The 20,736-nt window shown below is 43.8% G+C and overlaps 1 protein-coding gene across 6 annotated transcripts in view; it reads left to right on the top strand.

Moving 5' to 3' along the window:
* The window catches only part of HERC3 (HECT and RLD domain containing E3 ubiquitin protein ligase 3), a 109,854-nt gene extending 89,725 nt beyond the window's left edge, over positions 1-20,129 (top strand). For all 6 annotated transcript variants that reach the window (XM_060187796.1, XM_060187799.1, XM_060187798.1 and 3 more), the window contains 3 exons: positions 6,239-6,422; positions 7,171-7,273; positions 18,394-20,129. In XM_060187796.1, the coding sequence (XP_060043779.1) occupies positions 6,239-6,422; positions 7,171-7,273; positions 18,394-18,602 (496 nt within the window). In that variant the 3' untranslated portion in view covers positions 18,603-20,129. The remainder of the gene's footprint in view (positions 1-6,238; positions 6,423-7,170; positions 7,274-18,393) is intronic.
* The last annotated feature ends 607 nt before the right edge of the window (positions 20,130-20,736 follow it).

Consider the following 20,736-nt stretch of genomic DNA (forward strand, 5'->3'; position numbering starts at 1 on the left):
ACCCCCACCCAGGGGAATGGGGGGCTCGGATACACCTGTCATTGCATCTGCGAAAACCCCCCCCCCGCCATGCCCATCTCCATCACCCCCATGGCCTTGGAGCTGGGGACTTGGGGGGCTTGGCGGCCTTGGGGGGCTGGGGCTTGCAGTCGGTTCTGATCAACAACCCCCCCTCCCTTTTTTCCTCCTGATTCCCTTCCCCGTTAGTGGGGGCCCTGCAGAGCCTCCTGGGTTCCGCTCCCCTCCCCTTGTTACTAGGGTGCAGACGTGGAGACCGAGCAGCTCACATGTCCCAACTCGGGCCCAGCTCCCCACTCCCCACCCCCCTCCCCGCCGCTCACACACAAACCAGACCCAGACATCGGCCCTTTTTTTTTAAGCCATTGGAATAAAGAATATCATACCCCCACCCCCACCCCAGGTGTTCTGGAAGGTTCCTCAGAATTCTCAGTTGGGAGGAGGAATTGAAGTGGAGAAGGATTAAAAAAAAAAGAAGAAGAAGAAATATAGCAACAGGCTGTAAGAGCGAAAGCTCCACACACAGCCCTCCAAAGGCACTGTGCAATTTGGAATCTGTCCTCTGGCTCTTGCCTATGACTTATATCAGAGAACATTTAAAAAATAAATATCCTGGGGCTGGCACAACAGCTCACTTGGATAGTACACCGTTTTTGACACGGGTAAATAGCATCCACCACAGTGTAGGAAGCTTTAGTGCCGTGGTCTCTCTCTGTCTCTCTCTCTCTCTGCCTCAGTCTCATCTTGAGCAGAAATGAGCAAAGATTTTTAATAGCTGATTCTTGTTCTTGTCACAGCAGAGTGGACATTTTGAATTATTTATTAAAGCAAAAGGCTAGTTTCTTGAAAGCGGATAAAGGTGTTTCAAGCATTGGCACAACCGTGGGATGTCTAGGGAGTGTTCAGACCCGTAATTACTGATTTAAATATTTTTCTTTCACTATATTGGGACTTGAAGTTTTTCCACAAACGATATTGATAGGAAGTAACTTCCTGGGGTATATTAGGCACCATCTTTTTATTCTGAATATTTAATTAGTTAATACTGTGCAAAGCACTTGTTAAGTACAGTTACTGATGTGCAAAAATAACCTACAATGATAGTCTCCTTTGGATAAAGATCGATATCTTTGTGTCAGTCCTTAAGAAAAATTAACTGTCACAAAGAGCCTGATCACTCCCATTTGTAAACCTCCTATGTTTTGATATATTTGATTCTTGTCAGTTTTCCTTTCCTTTCCTTTTTTTTTTTTTTGCCTCCAGGGTTATCACTGGGGCTCAGTGCCTGCACTACAAATCCACTGCTTCTGGGGGCCATTTTTTTTCCATTTTAGTGAATAGGACAGAAATTGAGAAAGGAAGGGGAGAGAGAGGGAGAGAACAGGGTAGACACTTGCAAACCTGCCTTGCCCGCCAGGTGGGGAGTGGGGGCTTGAACCTGGATCCATCTTTGCACTGGACCTTGTGCTTAACTAGGTGAGCCACCACCACCCCCCCTTTCCCAATTCTTTTTTGAGCAATATGCTTCTGCATGTCACCACTGTAATGGCTGACGTTCATTGGCTTTTGTTTCAGTTTTTTATTCTGGGGTTTTTGCCATTCTGGTCTGACTTTATCAAAGAGAGGAGAGAGACTCCAGCATAGAAACTTCTCCTGGTGCCAGGGTACGTTCCCATGTGCTCTCCTGGGGCTCGATCCTGGGCCACTCAGATGGTAAATTAGGCCCCTGGATGTCACTGATAAAGCTGAATATTCAGTGACTGTGATGTAGCAGTAGCTTGGATTTAACTGCCTACCTCTCTCCACCCTCCCTCCATACATTGTCATGTATGGCTCCAACCACCTTAGGTTTAGGAATGTTTTCTCTTTGTGAAGCTAAGGAATTGGAAAGGAGGAGAATAAAGTCATTTTTCCCCCATTACACTGTGCATCACCTGTTTGGTGGAATCAAGCCAGAAAAGAGTCTTCTGGTCTTACGTTGTAGACATTGTGACAGACTTCCACAGGCAGTAACAACAGCCTGTGCACGTCTTCTGTTTCTGTGACTAACTTGACTTGCTTGAGACAATGAAAATGGGCTCGTGGGTTAGGGATTTTAGGTTCCCCATCTTGAAAAACCTTGAAACTTCATGTTAAGTGTTTTATGTCTATGGATTGTTGGAAAAGTCATGACGCAATTTGCATAGAAAAACATGTCATGACTTCTTAGAGAACTCAGTATTTTATTGAGATTGCACTTATATATAAAAGTCAGCATTCAGGGAGTCAGGAGGTAGCGCAGCGGATTAAGCGCACGTGGTGCAAAGCTCAAGGACCGGTGTAAGGATCCCAGTTCCAGCCCCCCCACCACCTGCAGGGGAGTCCCTTCACAGGCGGTGAAGCAGGTCTGCAGGTGTCTTTCTCTCCCCCCTCTGTCTTCCCCTCCTCTCTCCATTTCTCTCTGTCCTATCCAACAACGACGACAACAAGGGCAACAAAAGGGTATAAATAAATAAAGTCACCATTCAAAAGGCACCTGGACAAACAAATTCAGTTGTGTAAACACAGTGATCCAGATGTAAATCATTTACATAATTCATTCCTCACCACCAGACTTGCTAACTGCAGGCTGCTTTTTTTTTTTTTTTGTCTTTGTGACCCTGTATTTTCCCAGAATGTCATAGAAATGGACTCATCCCTCTGTTGCCTTGTAAGTCTTTTTTACTCTACATAATGCATTTTAGACTCTTCCTTTTTGTGTGTTAATAGTTTATTCCTTTTGACTATGGAGTTATAGTGTCATTTGAATTGTGTCATCTTTGGTTTTGAATACAGCCGTGGTGAATAGTCATTTGAATACAGCCATGGTGAATCTGGTAGAATATTCATTCCTGTGTGAACGCAAGTCTTTATTATTATTATTGCTCTTGGGTCAGTGCCTAGAAGTGAAATTGTTGGGCCACATGGTAAATGGATGCTTGACTTTTTTTTTTTTTTTTTTTTCAAAGCAAAGAGGACTAGCCATACTTTATTTTCAACTGTGTCTAACTTTTTTTTTTTTTTACATTTTTTTTTTTTTATTTAAGAAAGGATTAATTAACAAAACCATAGGGTAGAAGGGGTACAACTCCACACAATTCCCACCGCCCAATCTCCATATCCCACCCCCTCCCCCGATAGCTTTCCCATTCTCTATCCCTCTGGGAGCATGGACCCAGGGTCATTGTGGGTTGCAGAAGGTAGAAGGTCTGGCTTCTGTAATTGCTTCCTCGCTGAACATGGGCGTTGACTGGTCGGTCCATACTCCCAGTCTGCCTCTCTCTTTCCCTAGTAGGATGGGTCTCTGGGGAAGCTGAGCTCCAGGACACATTGGTGGTGTCTTCAATCCAGGGAAGTCTGGCCGGCATCCTGATGACACCTGGAACCTGGTGACTGAAAAGAGAGTTAACATACAAAGCCAAACAAATTGTTGAGCAATCATGGACCCAAAGCTTGGAAAAGTGGAGAGGAAGTATTAGGGAGGTACTCACTGCAAACTCTAGTATACTTCTGCTTTCTTACTTTGGTGCCATACTCCAAACTCAGTCAATTTCTGCTTTGCGTTTCTACTTCTTTTTTTTTTTTTTTTTTACATGCATAACATTCCCCAGATTCCCATTTAGCAATACAACCCCCACTATTTCATTCATCATTTTTCATGGACCTGTATTCTCCCCACCCACCCACCCACCCCAGAGTTGTGGTATATATACACAATGGAATACTACTCAGCTGTAAAAAATGGTGACTTCACCGTTTTCAGCCGATCTTGGATGGACCTTGAAAAAATCATGTTGAGTGAAATAAGTCAGTAACAGAAGGATGAATATGGGATGATCTCACTCTCAGACCGAAGTTGAAAAACAAGATTAGAAAAGAAAACACAAGTCGAACCTGAAATGGAATTGGAGTATTACACCAAAGTAAAAGATGCTTGACTTTTTAAGAAACTTCCACCGTCTTTTTCCCGAGTGACTATACTGTTCTGTTTTCACACTGGCAAGGTGTGAATTTCAATTGTTCTTCACAATGTCAGCAGCACTTGGTGCTGTCAGTTTTTGTGTCTCTTTACCCATTTTAATAACTCTTTTGACTTTATGTGTATAGATCTGTTTCCAGATTTTCTGTCTTGTTGCTTCAATATATATACATATTACTGGCCTTTTCGCCAATACTCCTTTTGGTAACTGTAAATTTACTAAGTCATGGAATTATAGAATGGGGACTGAGGACATAGTGGAGTTCTGCAAAAGACTTTCATGCCTGGAGCCAAGGACCCAGGTTCAGTCCCTGGCACCACCATGAACCAGAGCTGAGCAGAACTGTGATAAGAAATACATTCACTAATGTGAGTCTTCCTCATTTTCAAAACTTGTTTTGGCTCTTTCTATCTTCTGTGCCTTTATGTGAATTTTAGTATCAGCTGGATAGTTTTTTTTTTAATAGTCCTACTTCAGTTTGGACCAGGCTGCAAAAAATGATTGGCAGTGCATATAATACTCGCTCATTTAAACTTACATTTAAGTGAGAGTTGTGTTGTTCTGTGGGTTTTATGGAGGCTGGTGTATAATGGGGGCTGCGGTCTCACTCAAGACGTCAGTAGTGCCAATGAACCATCATGCAGTGGTCTTCTATCTCTGTATATTGTAATTTCTCATGCTTCAGTCACACTGGAAATGAAAAGAATATAAATCACCCCATTCCTCCTCCTCTACCTCCACTTCCTCTCCTTCTTCCTCCTCCTCTTAGTCCTTCTCCTCTACCACCCTCACCCCCCCCATCTTAACCAACACAAACATCAACTGTAGGTCCAAATTCTTATCTGTGATATTTTATGTGTCAACTTCACTGAGCCTTGGGACACCCAGCTGTTTGGTCAGATGTTCTTCTGGGTGTGTCTGAAGGTGATTCTAAATTAGGTTGACATTTGAATCTGAAAACTGAGTAAGACAGATTGCCCTCTGTAATATGGGTGATCTAAGGATTACCAGTAGAGTGCCTGAAGAGAGAGATGCCTTTGCTTGACTTGCCTATAAAGCTCTTTATATTTTCTTCAACTGCAGGAGATAGCTTTGCTGGGTAGAGTATTCTTGATTAGAGATCTTTTACATTCAAGACTTTGCTTATATATCATGCCATTCCCTTCTGGACTACAGATTTTCTGCTTTCAGAGAATTATGCAGATATTCTTATGGAGTTGCTAGATATGTGACTCTGTACTTTTCCCTTGTGACCTTTAGGATTCTTTGATTGTTTTTGTTTGTTTCATTTTAATAGCTTTAATAGCATTTTTTCCAATTGCACTATCACCTTATTGAGAAATGTTGATCTGTAGGATTGTTGCTGTCATTGCGGTCCATTTCTACTTGTTCCCAAGTGAGGTGTCAGTATGTCTCAGTTTCAACTCCACTGTCATCCTGATCCATCACAGGAACTTAGGCCCCCAAGACCCCCTTAGTGCTGCCCATTCTGCATACCTGTAGCTTCTGCAATAGATGAAAGTCAATTGAGATTTCACTCTGTACTGTTTAAACATTTATAGAAAGGTGTTATGAAAATATAGGCAAGGCTGTGAATACCAGATGGCTAGCTGTACTCATTTCTGAAGAGAGAAGTCAGCTTCTAATGCTTAGACTCTTTCATCCTTTTTTTTTTTTTTTTCTATTTCTGTCTCAGTGATTTCACTATTCTGGGTCAGCCTTTTCAGACTGAGAGCCAGAGGGAGAGAGGGAAAGACACCACAGCACCGAAGCTTCCTCCAGTGTGGTGGGGTCAGGTTGTCATCTAGGTTCATGCAAAATAAAGCAGGTGTACTATCCAGCTGAGCTGTCTTGGTAGCTCTGAATTTTGTCTTTAAACAATCCCCCCCCCCCCCAAAATATCCTCAGTATATTTTTTTCCCTCACATGGAAGTTTAAGCAGGACCAGAACCTACATGAAAACTAGAGCACCTCCAGTAAAATTCAGCCAGTACTATATCCCCCTGGATCTGCCTGACCTCTACTCTCTAATCACCTAAGATCCTCTGGTGGAGTCCCCGAGATGCATGGGAACAGGCCTCTGTGATGCCCAGGGTCCCTGTGGGTGTGAGAACTTGATGAACGTCCTCCTTTCCTTGGCTCAGCCTCAGTATGGGTGAGTCTCTCGGCAGACTGTGTGTGCCTTGGGCTCAGTGTGTCCTATTTCTTTGGTCTCCCGGCAGGCAGGACTTCGTGGATGCTTATGTGAACTATGTCTTCCAACTCTCCGTTCACGAATGGTACTCAGCCTTCTCCAGTGGCTTCCTCAAGGTGTGCGGCGGCAAGGTGCTGGAGCTCTTCCAGCCGTCAGAGCTGAGGGCCATGATGGTGGGGAACAGCAACTACAACTGGGAGGAGCTGGAACAGGTAAGCACTCCTCAGCTTGGAAACAAACTTGTCCCATTCAGTGTTTGAGCCATTTCCATGCTCTGACACTTGTCCCAGGAGAAGTGGGGTGGAGGGAATCTCAAGAGAGCGAAGGCAGGGGCAGTGGCAAGGCACTTCTAAGCCACAGAGGGTCAACAAAGAGCTGTGCCCCAGCCACCGTTGGGGTTGCCACTGGCAGGCAGGAATCACTTCTGCACGCAGCACCCCCTGCAGACCCTCTTGCACATTACAGCCAGGTTGGGGGAGACTGCCATGCCAGTCATTGGGTACTTGTCATTTCAACACTTGTGTCTTCTGTAACCGATTAAAGACGAGTCCAGAGACCACTGTGAGGAAGCAGCAGTAGCCTAAGTGGCTGTGCCCAGTCCCTGGTCTCCTTCCAAGCAGACTGTGATTGAGCCCTAGGATTTGGAAACCTCTAGCATTTCTGTAGCTTGCTTGCTCCCTCATTTCTGCTGCTTGCTCCCTCCCTCAATCCTTTTTCTTCCCTTCTTTTTCATTCTTTCCTTCCTTCCTAAACAGGTACTTGTTTTTAATTTTCATGACAAACAGCAGAGAGTGACCCTGTTAACAAGTGAAAGAGCATCTTAGGAAGCTTACTGTTTCACACACCTGCACATTTAGTAGTTATTTCCAGTCTCAGGTGTAGAAGGCCTGTTGGTGCCCACTCTCCTACTCCTCTGTATTGATAAACTGTATTTTCCTCTTTTTGACCTTTTTTGGACAGACTGCAGTCTACAAGGGTGACTACTCAGCCACCCATCCCACTGTGAAACTATTTTGGGAAACATTTCATGAATTTCCACTGGAAAAGAAGAAGAAATTTCTCTGTGAGTATCAGTGTTCTTGAATTGTCTGCATTTGAGTCTCTCTCATCCGACGTAGGGAGATAAGCAGCTCAAATAAAGTTCCGATCTTTGAAAGGAGATCATAATAAAGACTTAACATTACACTCCTTGCCATCATATCTTAAGCACAACACAGGCTATTTATTTCTTTTATTTTTGCCTAACAAAAGAAAAAAGAGAGAAAAAAGCACAAGAAAGAAAGAAAGGGAATGAATTGCTGAGTTTCAATTGCTATAAAAATTTCAGTTAAGGGGGTCGGGCGGTAGCACAGCGGGTTAAGTGCACATGGCGCGAAGTGCAGTGACTGGCATAAGGATCCCAGTTCGAGCCCCGAGCCCTCCACCTGTAGGGAGGTCACTTCACAGGTGGTGAAGCAGGTCTGTAGGTGTCTGTCTTTCTCTCCCCCTCTCTGTCTTCCCCTCCTCTCTGGATTTCTCTCTGTCCTATCCAACAACAACGACATCAATAACAATAATAATAACTACAACAATGTTGTTTTCGCCAGGCTGGCTTCACGGGCGGGTAACAGACGACCAGGGACTCATGGTTGAGCTGTAGGCAGTATCTCTTTATTCATGCAGGACGCAGCACAATCTAAGCCGAGCTAAGCTAAACTAACAACTACAAACAATCTTGTCCTTATAAATATACTAGCCCAGTAGGGTGGAACAAGATGCAACGCAGAGAGGGTGGAGAGAAAAGTGACTGGTGAAAATCAGGGTATGACAAGGAGAGGGGGCGGAGCAGGTGAGAATTCTACCACTAAACCACCAATGCCCTGGAGGGAAGGTGGTGCTTGTTAACAGAGGTTATGTAAATAGAATACAGTGTTATGTAAATAGAATGCAGGGGGGATTAAACCAAATGAAACAGAAGGGGTTTTTAAAGCATACCAACACAACAACAATTTTTTTATATTAAAAAACAAGGGCAACAAAAGGGAGGAAAAAGCAAAAAAAAAAAAAATTCAAGTTATTTTCTATGTAAATGTATGTAATTTGAGCATTACCTTGGTTGAACCAGTCTTTTGGTTTAAACTTCTTTATCTTTTTGGCCTTTTGAAAAATATTCCAAAATGTTCACTACAAATGGAATTGTTGAGATGTGGCTTAGATTGATTTTATTGAGATATAATTCAGATTCTATGCAATTCACCCACTAGAAGCATATAAGTTATTGGCTTTTAGTATATTCAGAGTTGCAAAATTCAATTTCAGAATATGTTTGTTGCCTCAAGAAGAAATGCTAATATTTATTACCATTCTCTATTTCCACCCAACCCCATTTTCTATGTCTCTAAAGTTGTGGATTACAGACATTTCTTTGAATGGAGTCATACAGTGTAAAGTCCTTTTTGACACTAGAGAAGAGTGATGATGTCTTGTTTACATGTGCAAATACAGCCTTTTAAAAATAATTGGAGTCTTTACTTATTAAAGATTGCATACAAAGTATAATCAGGTTAAGAAATTATGAGCAAAAAGCATGTATAAAACTGAATAGTAGGGGTTTAGGCGGTTGTGCAGCAGGTTCAGTGCAAGGACTGGCATAAGGATTCCGGTTGGAGCCCCTGACTCCCCACTTCCAGGGGGGTAGCTTCACAAATGGTGAAGCAGGTCTGCAGGTGTCTATCTTTCTCTCCCCCTCTCTCTTCCCCATCTCTCTCCATTTCTCTCTGTCCTATTCAACAACAGATGCATCGATAACAACAACAATAATAACCACAACGATAAAAATAACAAGGTCAACAAAAGGGAAAAAAAATAGCCTCCAGGAGCAGTGGATTCGTAGTGCGGGCACCAAGCCCCAGCAATAACCCTGGTGACAAGAAAAACAAAACAAAACTGAATAGTAGGGCCAGAGAGATAACTCTGAGGACATAGCAGTGGTTTTGCAGTGCCTGCAGTGCTGTGCACATGCTCCAGGTTCCAGCCAGACACCACATGATAATTGGCAACTGGAAATTTTCATTGCTGTGGTGTCTCCTTCACTCTATTCAAATATTTCTATAAATGAACAAAAATGACCCTAAGCAGTGACATTGTCCATATTCCAGTTACATACACACACACACACACACACACACACACACACACACACACACAAAACTGTCAAAGGTAGAATTTGAAAGGTAATCATTTCTCTCTTAATTTATAAGGAACATATATTAATACTAATGCAGACTTATTTCTGATTCTATCTTTGCATCCCTGATGTGAATCCCATTTGGTTATGCTGCTTTAAAAATGGGGGTGGGGCAGGCGGTAGGTAGCACAGCAGATTAAGCACACATGGCACAAAGTGCAAGGACCAATGTAAGGATCCTGGTTCTAGCTCCCAGCTCCCCACCTGCAGAGGGGTCACTTGATGGGTGGTGAAGCAGGTCTACAGGTGTCTGTCTTTCTCTCCCCCTCTGTCTTCCCCTCTTCTCTTAATTTCTCTTTGTCTTATCCAACAACAACAACAGCAATAACAATAACAAGGACAACAAAATGGGAAAAATAGCCTCTAGTGGATTCGTAGTGCAGGCACTGAGCCCCAGCAATAACCCTGGAGGCAAAAACAAACAACAACAACAAAAACCCTCCAGGTGGATTGCAGACGAGCATAAGCCCTGGAGATGTAAAACTCCTTGAATATATAGACAGTAAACTGCTTGACTTTTGGCTAGCAACCTTTTTGTTTAGATCTGATCCCAAAGGCAAGACAGACAGAAACAAAAATGTTTGATCTTACATCAAATGGCAGAGTTACTGCAACAAAATGGAAAGGCAGTCTATGGACTAGGAGAACACAGCGGCAAATACCCAAAATATATAATGGACTCAACTAAATAGCAAAACAACCAGCATTTCAAAAAGAAAAAGAAATCAGAAGATCCAAAGAGACATTTTTCACAAAGAAAAGACCTCCAGATGACCAACAGATACATGAAAAGATGCTGCAGTGACCCCCAAACATCATGGGAAATTGAGAGAAATACTAACCCATACCATGTGAGATGTCACGCAGACCTCCCAGAATGACTGTCATCAAACAAATAATAACAAGAGTTGAGGATGGAGAGGAAAGGGAGCCCTTTTGGACTGTTTTTGGCAATGTAAATCTCTTTTAGCTACTTAAAAAAACGGGCTCCTCAGACAACTAGAAATAGAGCTGCAGTTCCTCCCACTGATTCAGCAAGTCCAGAGGGGTGGTATCTTTTTGAGGAAAATGAAAATCCAAAAAGATCAGTGCCATCCATCCATTCTTCACAACACTATTCAAAATTGCCGAGATAAGGCAACAACCTCCACACCCATTGATGGATAAAATGATAAGCACTACATGGTGTGGATGCACAGGGCAGAACTGTGCAGCCAGGAAATGAAATGAGCTTTTGCCATTTGTGAAAATAAAGATGAACATTGAGAGTATTGAGTTAAACGACTCAGAGAGGAAAGATAAGTACTGTATGATTTGACTTCTGTCTGGTGTCTGAAAAGCAAAGCCAAACTCATTGACACAGAAAACAGGCTTGTGGTTATCAGAGAGGGTGGAGGGAAAGGAGGAACAGGGTGAAGTGAACAGTTATAAATTTGTAGTTATAAATGTTGGTTTGGCAAGATAACTCACCTGGATAACACACCTGCTTAGTTCCAGGCATAACCCATGTTTGAGCCCAGCTCCCATGACTTTGGGGGCAACATTGGTGTGCTATCTTTCTCACTTCTAGTCAGAAGACCTCTAACACTAGAAAGAAAGACAATAGATAGGAGTCAGGGTGAGCCTTTCCACATTCTAGAAAAATGCTGAGTCACTATGTCATGCTGCAGAAATGACCTTTTTTTTTCTTTCTAATTTTTTAGTAGTGATTTAATAATTTTTTTAAATTTATTTTTTATTTAAGAAAGGATAAATTAACAAAACCATAGGATAGGAGGGGTACAACTCCACACAATTCCCACCACCCAATCTCCATATCCCATCCCCTCCCCTGATAGCTTTCTCATTCTCTATCCCTCTGGGAGCATGGACCCAGGGTCATTGTGGGTTGCAGAAGGTGGAAGGTCTGGCTTCTGTAATTGCTTCCTCGCTGAACATGGACGTTGACTGGTCAGTCCATACTTCCAGTCTGCCTCTCTCTTTCCCTAGTAGGGTGGGTCTCTGGGGAAGTGGAGCTCCAGGACACATTGGTGGGGTCTTCAGTCCAGGGAAGCCTGGCTGGCATCCTGATGGCATCTGGAACCTGGTGACTGAAAAGAGAGTTAAAAACATACAAAGCCAAACAAATTGTTGAGCAATCATGGACCCAAAGCTTGGAATAGTGGAGAGGAAGTGTTAGGGGGTACTCACTGCAAACTCTAGTGTACTTCTGCTTTCAGGTATATATTTTGCACTAGTTTATGGATACGTGTGAACATAGGCTCTCTCTCACAGACCCTGGTGTATATCTAGGTTTTGGGACTTTGTTAGAAAGTGAACCTCCTGGGATGGAATTAGAGAATACTATGAAAGGAAAGGTCTCGCCCGAGTAATGCAACTGAAGGGTTGTCATTCTACACCTGAAGTCTCTGGACACAGTCTGAGCTGAAGCATGTTGAGGTGGCAATCGTTGCGTTGATTAGATTGCAATCGGCAGATGTAATATTATTTGATATGGATTGGGAGAGGCATGTGGGAAAGTGGGCCCTATCCTAAGGTTCCAGGACTGGGGCAAATATAGGCTCTATAGTGGAGATGTGAGGTTCCTGCTGGATTTAATAATTATTAACAAGGCTGTAAGATAACAAGTTTACAATTCCATACAGTTCCCACCACCAGAGTTCCATATCCCATTCCCTCCATTGGGAGATTCCCTATTCTTTATTCCTCTGAGTTTGAACCAAAATTCCTTTATTTATTTATTTATTTATTTATTTATTTATTTATTTATTTTTACCAGAGCACTGCTGAGCTCTGGTTTATGGTGGTGCAGGGTATTGAACCTGGGACTTAAGAGCCTCAAGCATAAGAATCTATTTGTGCTATGTGGATTTGAAAAGAATGTGTATTCCAGTTTTTTGGGGTGAAGAACTCTAAAAATGTCCAGGAGGTCTAGTCTGTCCATCTCTTCATTTAATTCTCTTGTTTCTTTGTTGATTCTCTGCTTCGTTGATCTGTCTAAGTGTGAGAGTGGGGTGTTAAAATCTCCCACTATTACTGTATTACTATTAATGTACTTTTGTAGTTCTTTCAGTAGGTGTTTGATGTATTTCGATGGGCCCTCATTGGGTGCATAGATATTAATAATTGTTAAATATTCTTGGTTGATTGATCCTATAATCATTATGTAATAGCCTTGCTTATCTTTTATTACTTTATTTGATTTAAAGTCTGTTGCGTCAGAGATGAGAATGGCTGTTCCTGCCCTTTTTTTGCGCTTCATTAGCCTGTAGGATAGTTTTCCATCCCTTCACTTTAAGCCTGTGTTTGTCTTTTGGGGTCATATGGGATTCTTGCAAGCAGCATGTGGTTGGGTTGTGGTTTCTTATCCATCCTCCCACTCTGTGCCTTTTAATGGGTGAATTTAAGCCATAGACATTTATTGATATTATGGATTTAATGTATTGTAGTGCCATTATTCTACAGTTTTTTATTTGCTCTGATATATGGCAAGTATTATGGTGATGTTTTTTGTTTATAAGAGATCTTTGGCCAGGGATAGGTAGCATAGTGGTTATGCAAAGAGACTCTCATGCTTGAGGATCCAAAGTTCCAGGTTCAATCCCCTGCACCAATATAAGCCAGAGCTGAGCAGTGCTCTGTTAAAAAAAGAGAGAGAGAGAGAGAAAAGAAAAACAAAAACAATTTTGTGGTCCAGGAGGTGGCACAGTGGATAAAGCGCTTGACTCTCAAGCATGAGGTCCTGAGTTCAAGCCCTGGCAGCACATGTACCAGAGTGATGTCTGGTTCTTTCTCTCTCTCCTCCTATCTTCCTCGTCAATAAATAAATAAAATCTAAAAAAAAAAAAAAGATTTTTCAGAACCTCTTTCAGGGCAGGCTTTGTGATGGTTGCCTTCTTTAACTGTTGTCTGTCTGAGAAGGTTTTGATCCCTCCATCTAGTTCTAATGAAAGTCTAGCAGGATATATTATCCTTGGTTGAAACCCTTTTTCCTTCAGGTCTTGATAGATATCTTGCCATTCTCTTCTGGCTTTTAGAGTTTGAGTGGAGAAGTATGCTGATAATCTTATGGGTTTTTCCCCTATATGTGACTTTTTGTTTTTGTCTTGAAGCCTTTAGGATCCTTTCTTTATCCTTACTTTTTTTCATTGTAACTATGATGTGTCTTGGTGTCTTCAGGTCTGGGTTGATTCTGTTTGGGACTCTCTGAGCCTCTTGAATCTTAATGTTCTTTCTGTTGTTTAGGTCTGGAAAGTTTCTTCTATAATTTCCTGTTGTATGCTTTACATTGGTTTGTTCTAGCCCTCCCCCGCCAAGAGAATTGGATCAGTCCAGTTAATTTCGCGGGCCCGCTTGGCCCCGCCCCAAGGAACCCGGAGAGAGGGTTCCTGAGTTCGAGAGTGCCAGAGTTTTCAGGGGGTTCCCGAGTACGAGAGTTCCAGAGTGCCAGAGTTGGAGAGTTCCTGAGTTCCAGAGTAAGAGAAAGAGTGCTTGTGCCGCCGCAAAGAGACAGCAGAGTTCTGTTTGGTGATTAGTTTGTCTTAGTTTATGAATCGTTGTTCCTGAATAAAGAAATACAGCTTCCCTGCCCAGCTGTTGTCTCCACGTCTCTGTTACCCACCCGTGAAGCTAGACCCGCCCGGCCAGAGCCTCTGAAATTTTAACAACAAATGGCGCCCACATGGACCTGACCTGCGCATCTCTCAGATAAGTAAAGACAATTTGGCTACCTATGCACTATGGCCTTCTCTTCTGCTTGTGAAGAGATCTCCAAAGGCCTCTGCTCTTTCTTCACGAGACTGTTTTGCTGTTTCTGGAACATTTATCTCTGGACCACTCTGTGGTTTCCACTCGCTCGGGCGAACTCAGAACAGCCAGTGGGAAGAGCCAGTGGGCGGGAGGCGAGGCGCGGAGCTGCTGTTTCCACCTGGTTAAACAGCCAGCCAGCCGGCTGCGCCCAGACAACCCCACACACCGCGCCCGCAGCCCCGCAGCCCGCAGGAGGCTGTCGCCAGCACACAAGAGCCCCTGGAGCCCGAGGCCAACACGCAAGAGCCCAAGGCCAGCCCACAGGAGCCGCCTCTCCACCAAGTGGCGCAGGGCACTGGACGCGGGATCCCTCCACGCTGCTCGGCCACTGTGAGCAGGGCAGCAGACATGTCAGGGCCATGGGGCAGGGCCGCGGCGGCCTATCATGGCCGCCACCCCTGGGCACCTAGGCCCACGCCTTCTACAAAACTGGCCTGCCTGCCCTCTTTCTATGAATTCTGGAACCATCCCGGACCCCCGGGCTCCCTGCCAAAACTGGGCACACGAGATCTCCAGCCACCGGTCCGGTCTGAAGGCAGACAAGCTGGAGTACGCAGAGATTTGTGCAGAGATCGCAACCTGCAATTCCTAGAAGTGGAGCTGCGCGGGAAGCCACCTCCAGATGGTGAAAACCCCCCCCAACCACTAAGACAGTACAGATTTAAATTCGTGTTTAAAATGACATGTCTTCGTAACAAAGGTTTCTCTCCTCGTGTATTAATGACCATGTTTATGTGTGTGTTTAAAGTTTGGTAAACAGTAACTTTAAGGCAAAATTCTTACTAGTCAAAGTTAAATGAAAAAGGTTTTCAACGTAATTCTCATAAAGATAAAAATTAACTTACATTTAAAGTCTGAGGTAAAATTTAGTTAACAATCAATATATTTTAACTAAGTTGGTCTAAACAAAAGGTTAAATAGACTTGTTGATGTGTAAAACTCTCCACTACCTTCTCTATTAGAAATGGTAGATCGCACAATGGCTATGCTAATTATTCTCATGCCTGAGGTTTCCTCTCCGGCCCACACCTAGGGTGTGTCTCCATCTTGAATGGGTGTAACAAAAGGTTAAAAGACGTTGTTGATATGTAAAAGTCTCAAATTCCTTCTCTATTAGAAACATTGGATCGTGCAGTAGATATGCTAATAACAAGTTTTGTTTCATAGTAAGTAAATTGCAGCCAGCTGCCTTTGGGACTCTAGGCCGTTCCCCGCCCCCATGCAAATGCCCGTCGAGGCAAGTAGCTCCCCAGAGGCAGATATGGTCCCCTCAGGCCTTCCCTTGGCAAAACGCTGGTTCTTGTTGTATATGTTTCTGTTCACCCCACACCCTTGATACTATAGTCATTTAGTTAAAAAGAAAAGGGGGAATTGTTGTATGCTTTACATTGGTTTGTTCTAGCCCTCCCCCGCCAAGAGAATTGGATCAGTCCAGTTAATTTCGCGGGCCCGCTTGGCCCCGCCCCAAGGAACCCGGAGAGAGGGTTCCTGAGTTCGAGAGTGCCAGAGTTTTCAGGGGGTTCCCGAGTACGAGAGTTCCAGAGTGCCAGAGTTGGAGAGTTCCTGAGTTCCAGAGTAAGAGAAAGAGTGCTTGTGCCGCCGCAAAGAGACAGCAGAGTTCTGTTTGGTGATTAGTTTGTCTTAGTTTATGAATCGTTGTTCCTGAATAAAGAAATACAGCTTCCCTGCCCAGCCGTTGTCTCCGCATCTCTGTTCACCACCGCGAAGCTAGACCCACCCGGCAAGAGCCTTCTGAAATTTTAACAACAATTTCCTCTAAAATGTTTAATTCCCCTTCCTCTCTTTCTTCCTCTGGCAGGCCAGTTATATAAATGTTACTCCTTTTGAGATCATCCCATATGTCTCTGTTGTTTTCAGTGTCTCTCAATCTCGTTTTGAGCTCTTTTACTTCTTTCTTTGTTTTCTCTAGCTCATCCTCTGTCTGGCTACTTCTGTTTTCTGCTTCTGTTAGCCTGCTTTCCCTTCCCTCAGCTTCTTTCTTCAGTTCAGTTATAGTATTAGCTTGTTCTGACCTTTAGTTCAGCTATTTCAGCTTTCAGTTCTCTAATTACTTCGAGGTAGCTTGTGTTTTCCCTGAGGGTCTCATCTGTTGTTTCCCAAATTCTGATAGCCCTTTCCTCCATAGTTGTCTTCATTTCTGTGATTATTAAGTTTATTATTGCTTGCATACTTTTCTTATCTATGGTTACTTCTAACTGATTTGGAGTTTCTTCTGGGCTCCTGTCTTGATTCCTTGTGGTAGCAGTTTTATTTACTCTTGGTTTAACCTTTTTTTTTTTAATTGGTGTGTTTTTTATTTTTCTGTTGTTCTTCAGTTGTTGTGTTTTGAGTACAAGTCACGCTATATTAAATACTTTTATGACAAATGTCACCCAACCTCAGAAATTACAATAATAGTAACTTAAGCAAGGATTGATGCAGTTCAGCCAATGCCAGTAGCCAAACAACACCTCCAGTCCAAGAAAAAATAGCAACCAAATCCAAAGGAAAAAGAAAGAGAAAGTAAAAAGGGAAAGCAAGAATAGACAATTATGTAAATCTGCTGTCCACTGTAAATTCTAGGGATAGCGAGAGGAGAAAGGGAAGTGGAAAAGAGAGACACAGAGAGATCCTGGTATCCTACCCTATCCAGAGAATCCCCGGGCACTGCTTGTTGGATCTCATGCCAGCCGCTGTTTGCTGAGAGTCTATTTGCATAATAATCATGCTATCTCCCCCTGCCCCTGGACCAAAATTCTTTATGGGGTACAGAAGGTGGAAGGTCTGGCTTCTGTAATTGCTTCTCCAATGGACATGGGCATTGGCAAGTGGATCCATACCCCCAGCCTGTTTCTATCTTTCCCTAGTGGGGCAGTGTCTGGCAGTGTCAGGCTAGCGTTGAGAGAGAGAGATGACCTAGGGACTAAGCTCGTGGCAGCAAAGCAATACAAATGTTTATTCATGTGAGTGCCCCAGAGTCAAGTGTTAGCACACCTGGTTAAGCCACGTGCCAACAACCGCATTGGCCGGTGTCAGCCTTTCGGTCCTCACACCCTCCCTCCTCCAGCTCGGGACACGGAAGAGACAAGACAGAAATGGAAGTGGCTTGACAATACCATACATGATTAGGAGAGGGGTGAAGAAAGGGGCCAGGAATGGTATGACCTCCCCAGCAATTGTTGCTAGGGGTTCAACTCCTAGTATTAGCAATACCCTGCGGGGATTTAGGAAGGAGACCTTTAGTCATTTGTAAGACAAAGCTGAAGAGTGATATGTAGATAATAAAGGGACGGCCCATGGAACATAGGGTGGAGTAGGCTTAACAAGGCTATTGGGCCGGCAGGAAGATGCATTTTGTGGGAGAGGGAAGACTTATATGGCTGCCAATCTTTTGAGGTTTATGTGTTGTCCCCACTTTTTCCTCAACCCCTCCGTAGAGAGAGAGAGAGACCAGGTGAACTCACCTCTCAGGTTAAGCTCTGCCAGGCTCCACCACCTCCCCACAACCTCTCTGCAGGGCAGGGCTCTGGAGAGGTGGGGTTCTAGGACACATTGGTGAGGGCTTTTGCCCAAGGACATCAGGATGGCATCATGGTAACATCTGAGAAATGACCATTTTTAATTTATTTTTTATGTATTGGATAGAGACAGAAATAAAGAGGAAAGAGGGAAATAAAAAGGGAAGGAGACAGAGAGATACCTGCAGCACTGCTTCACCGCTTCCCCTCCCAGCTTCCATTCATTTTGTTATCCTTGCACATTGTAACATATACACTCAACTGGGTGCACCACCACACAGCTCCCTAACCTCATATTTTTAAATTAAGTGTTTTATGTTTATTATTTTTATCTTACAGTGATTTATAAGTTTATAAGATAATAGGGGTATAATTCCATACCTTTCCCACCCCTTAAATTGTTTTTAGTGGTACTTCAGTTCTTACTGTTATAAGTCAAAATGCACTATTTAAAAAAAAAAATGAAGATTTCTTTGGGTTTTCAAGATGGAACCCAAATCCATTGCAGTGCTTCCCTTGTCAATCCTTGTATTTCTCCTGCCAGCCACACAGGGGGCTCCCCTGGTTCTTTGGAGGGACCCCCTGCTCTATGGAGGGCTGACTGTTGATGCTGGGCCATTCTTTCCACAGTGTTCCTGACAGGCAGCGACCGGATCCCCATCTACGGCATGGCGAGCCTGCAGATAGTCATCCAGTCCACAGCCAGCGGGGAAGACTACCTGCCTGTGGCCCACACCTGCTACAACCTTCTGGACCTCCCCAAGTACAGCAGCAAAGAGGTCCTGAGCGCACGGCTGACACAAGCCCTAGACAACTACGAGGGCTTCAGCCTGGCCTGAGCCCCAGCACCTCAGCCCAGGTGTCCCGGCCTTCCCCAGTGCCCACATTGCAGGTGATACAGAAAATCCTGGGGAGTGAGTTCTATTTTTTTATTGGGTGAGTAGGGTGGGACTTTGGAACCCTGAGCCCTGTTGTATTTCTGAAGCAGTGAGCAGCCTTTTTAGAGAAGCAATCGAGGGCTTGGTAACGGAGTGAAAAATCAGCATGCGGCAGGGAGGGGTGTGTTTTTGTTTCTAGACCCCATTCCCTGGTGTCCCCTGCTTCGGTGGGTATGTTGCTCTCTGCTGGGTGACCTGTTTTTAAACTCTCATCTCTCAGCTGTCTCTCTCAGCCCCAGCCTCTCCTCACAGTGCTTCCTGGTCCTCCTCTGACTTCTCATTCCTCTGCAAGAATGACTACCCACCCCCTTCTTCCCTGGCCTTGTGGAAGGAATGTCTCCTTCTTCCTCAGCCTTGAACATGCTTCTGGCTTCCAGTAGCCTCCCCTGGAGAAGGCCCAAGGGGGAAAGGACTACTTCAGAAATTTCCGTTTCCAACCAGCTGAATCTGGGTCCATGCCTTTGACTGAACTCTTAAGGATTTAGGGGACCCTTCATGAATGCAGCTTCAAGAAACAAACAAACAGGAAGCTCTTCAGGAAGAGTGATCTTCCCAGAAGTCCTCACAGACCAGCATGGCCAGCAAGCCTGTCCTCGGAGCCTGGCTTTGTCTCCTGGCTCATCCCTGTCCTTTGAACAGTAAGGTGGGGTGACAGGCCCCCAGCCCTTCCATTACGTCACTACTTTTGGAGCAAGTTGTGTTGATTTCCTAAAGAGTATTTTCTTCAAGGAAAGTAGGAATAATACATGTTTGTTCTTTCCCTTGCCATTTTTGGTCCTCTGCTGCTTTATCGTTTCTTCCCTTTCCAATTTTATTTCCCACTCTCCCTGTCTCTTTCTGATTAAATGTTTCATTCCTCTCGTCTCTAGTGGATGCATGCTCTCTTCCCCCCCCCCCTCTTGTTTTTTAAATTTCTATTTAAATTGCAGAATTTCTACTCACATTTTGTTTCTTCTCTTCCCTAATTGCTAAGACTTGAGGACTATTCTTTATCCTGGAGCTTTTCTTTAATTGCATTGGGAATGTTTGTTTACAATGTGGTCTTTTTTGGGGGGAGGGGAGGTTTGTGTTAAAAGTAAATACATGTATCTCAACAATGACATGCCTTCTTCATCTTGGGATAGGCAAATGCAATACAATCAAAGAATCTGTGACAGCCTGATTTTAAATTCCTAATCACTAGAGAAAAGACTTATTTATATCAAATGAAGTATTTATGAAAAATGTGAGACAGCATCAGATCTCAACGAAGAATTGTAGATTTTTGCTTTTTGTTTTTAAGACGTATTCCAATTGCTAAATTGGTAGTTTTTCAGTCTTTATAAAATGAGATTAAAGAAAAAAGATATACAGTTATATGAGATGTTTATTTTCTATGTGTGTGCAGATAGTTCAAGATTATGCAATAAATCTGGTGTTTAACTTAAAGCTGTCACTTGTACTTGTCAAATGTACTTGCTTTCAGTAGGAGAGTGAATTTGTCTTCTCAGATAAGCCAATAGAAGTGCAAGCTTGGTTCCTGTTCTAAGAAAAGGAGAAACAAAATGCCCAGGTGGTGGCTCACTCAGTAGACTGTCACCATGTGTGAGGGCCTGGGGCCAAGGGGTATACTTTCATGAGTTGGGGAGCAGTGCTGTAGCTGCCTCTCCTCTCTGTTTCTCTTCCCCCTCACTCCTTCTCTCCCTTTATATCTTTCTCTTTCAACCTCTATTAAAAACAAAAAGAAAAAAGTGGAGGGCAATTGACCACTGGGAACAGTGGAGCTGTGCAGGCACTGAGCACCAATGATAATCCTACAGGCAAAAGAAGAAGGAAGGAGGCAGGAATGGGGGAAGGAAGGATAAGTGCTGAGGGTGTGCAAGAGCAGGAGGCACTGGAGGAGATGGGGTTTCTGATGAAAAGTGTGTCCCATGGTGCAGAAAGTTTGAGCACAGCCTTGATGTGGGGGCATATTCTGGAAAGGGCCAGGAGCAATTTGAAAAGAACATCAGAGGAAACAGGACTAGGGTAATAAGACTGGGAAGGAAGAAGGGGA

Source organism: Erinaceus europaeus, chromosome 3 (assembly GCF_950295315.1).
Source record: "Erinaceus europaeus chromosome 3, mEriEur2.1, whole genome shotgun sequence".
NCBI classification, from domain to species: Eukaryota; Metazoa; Chordata; class Mammalia; order Eulipotyphla; family Erinaceidae; genus Erinaceus; species Erinaceus europaeus.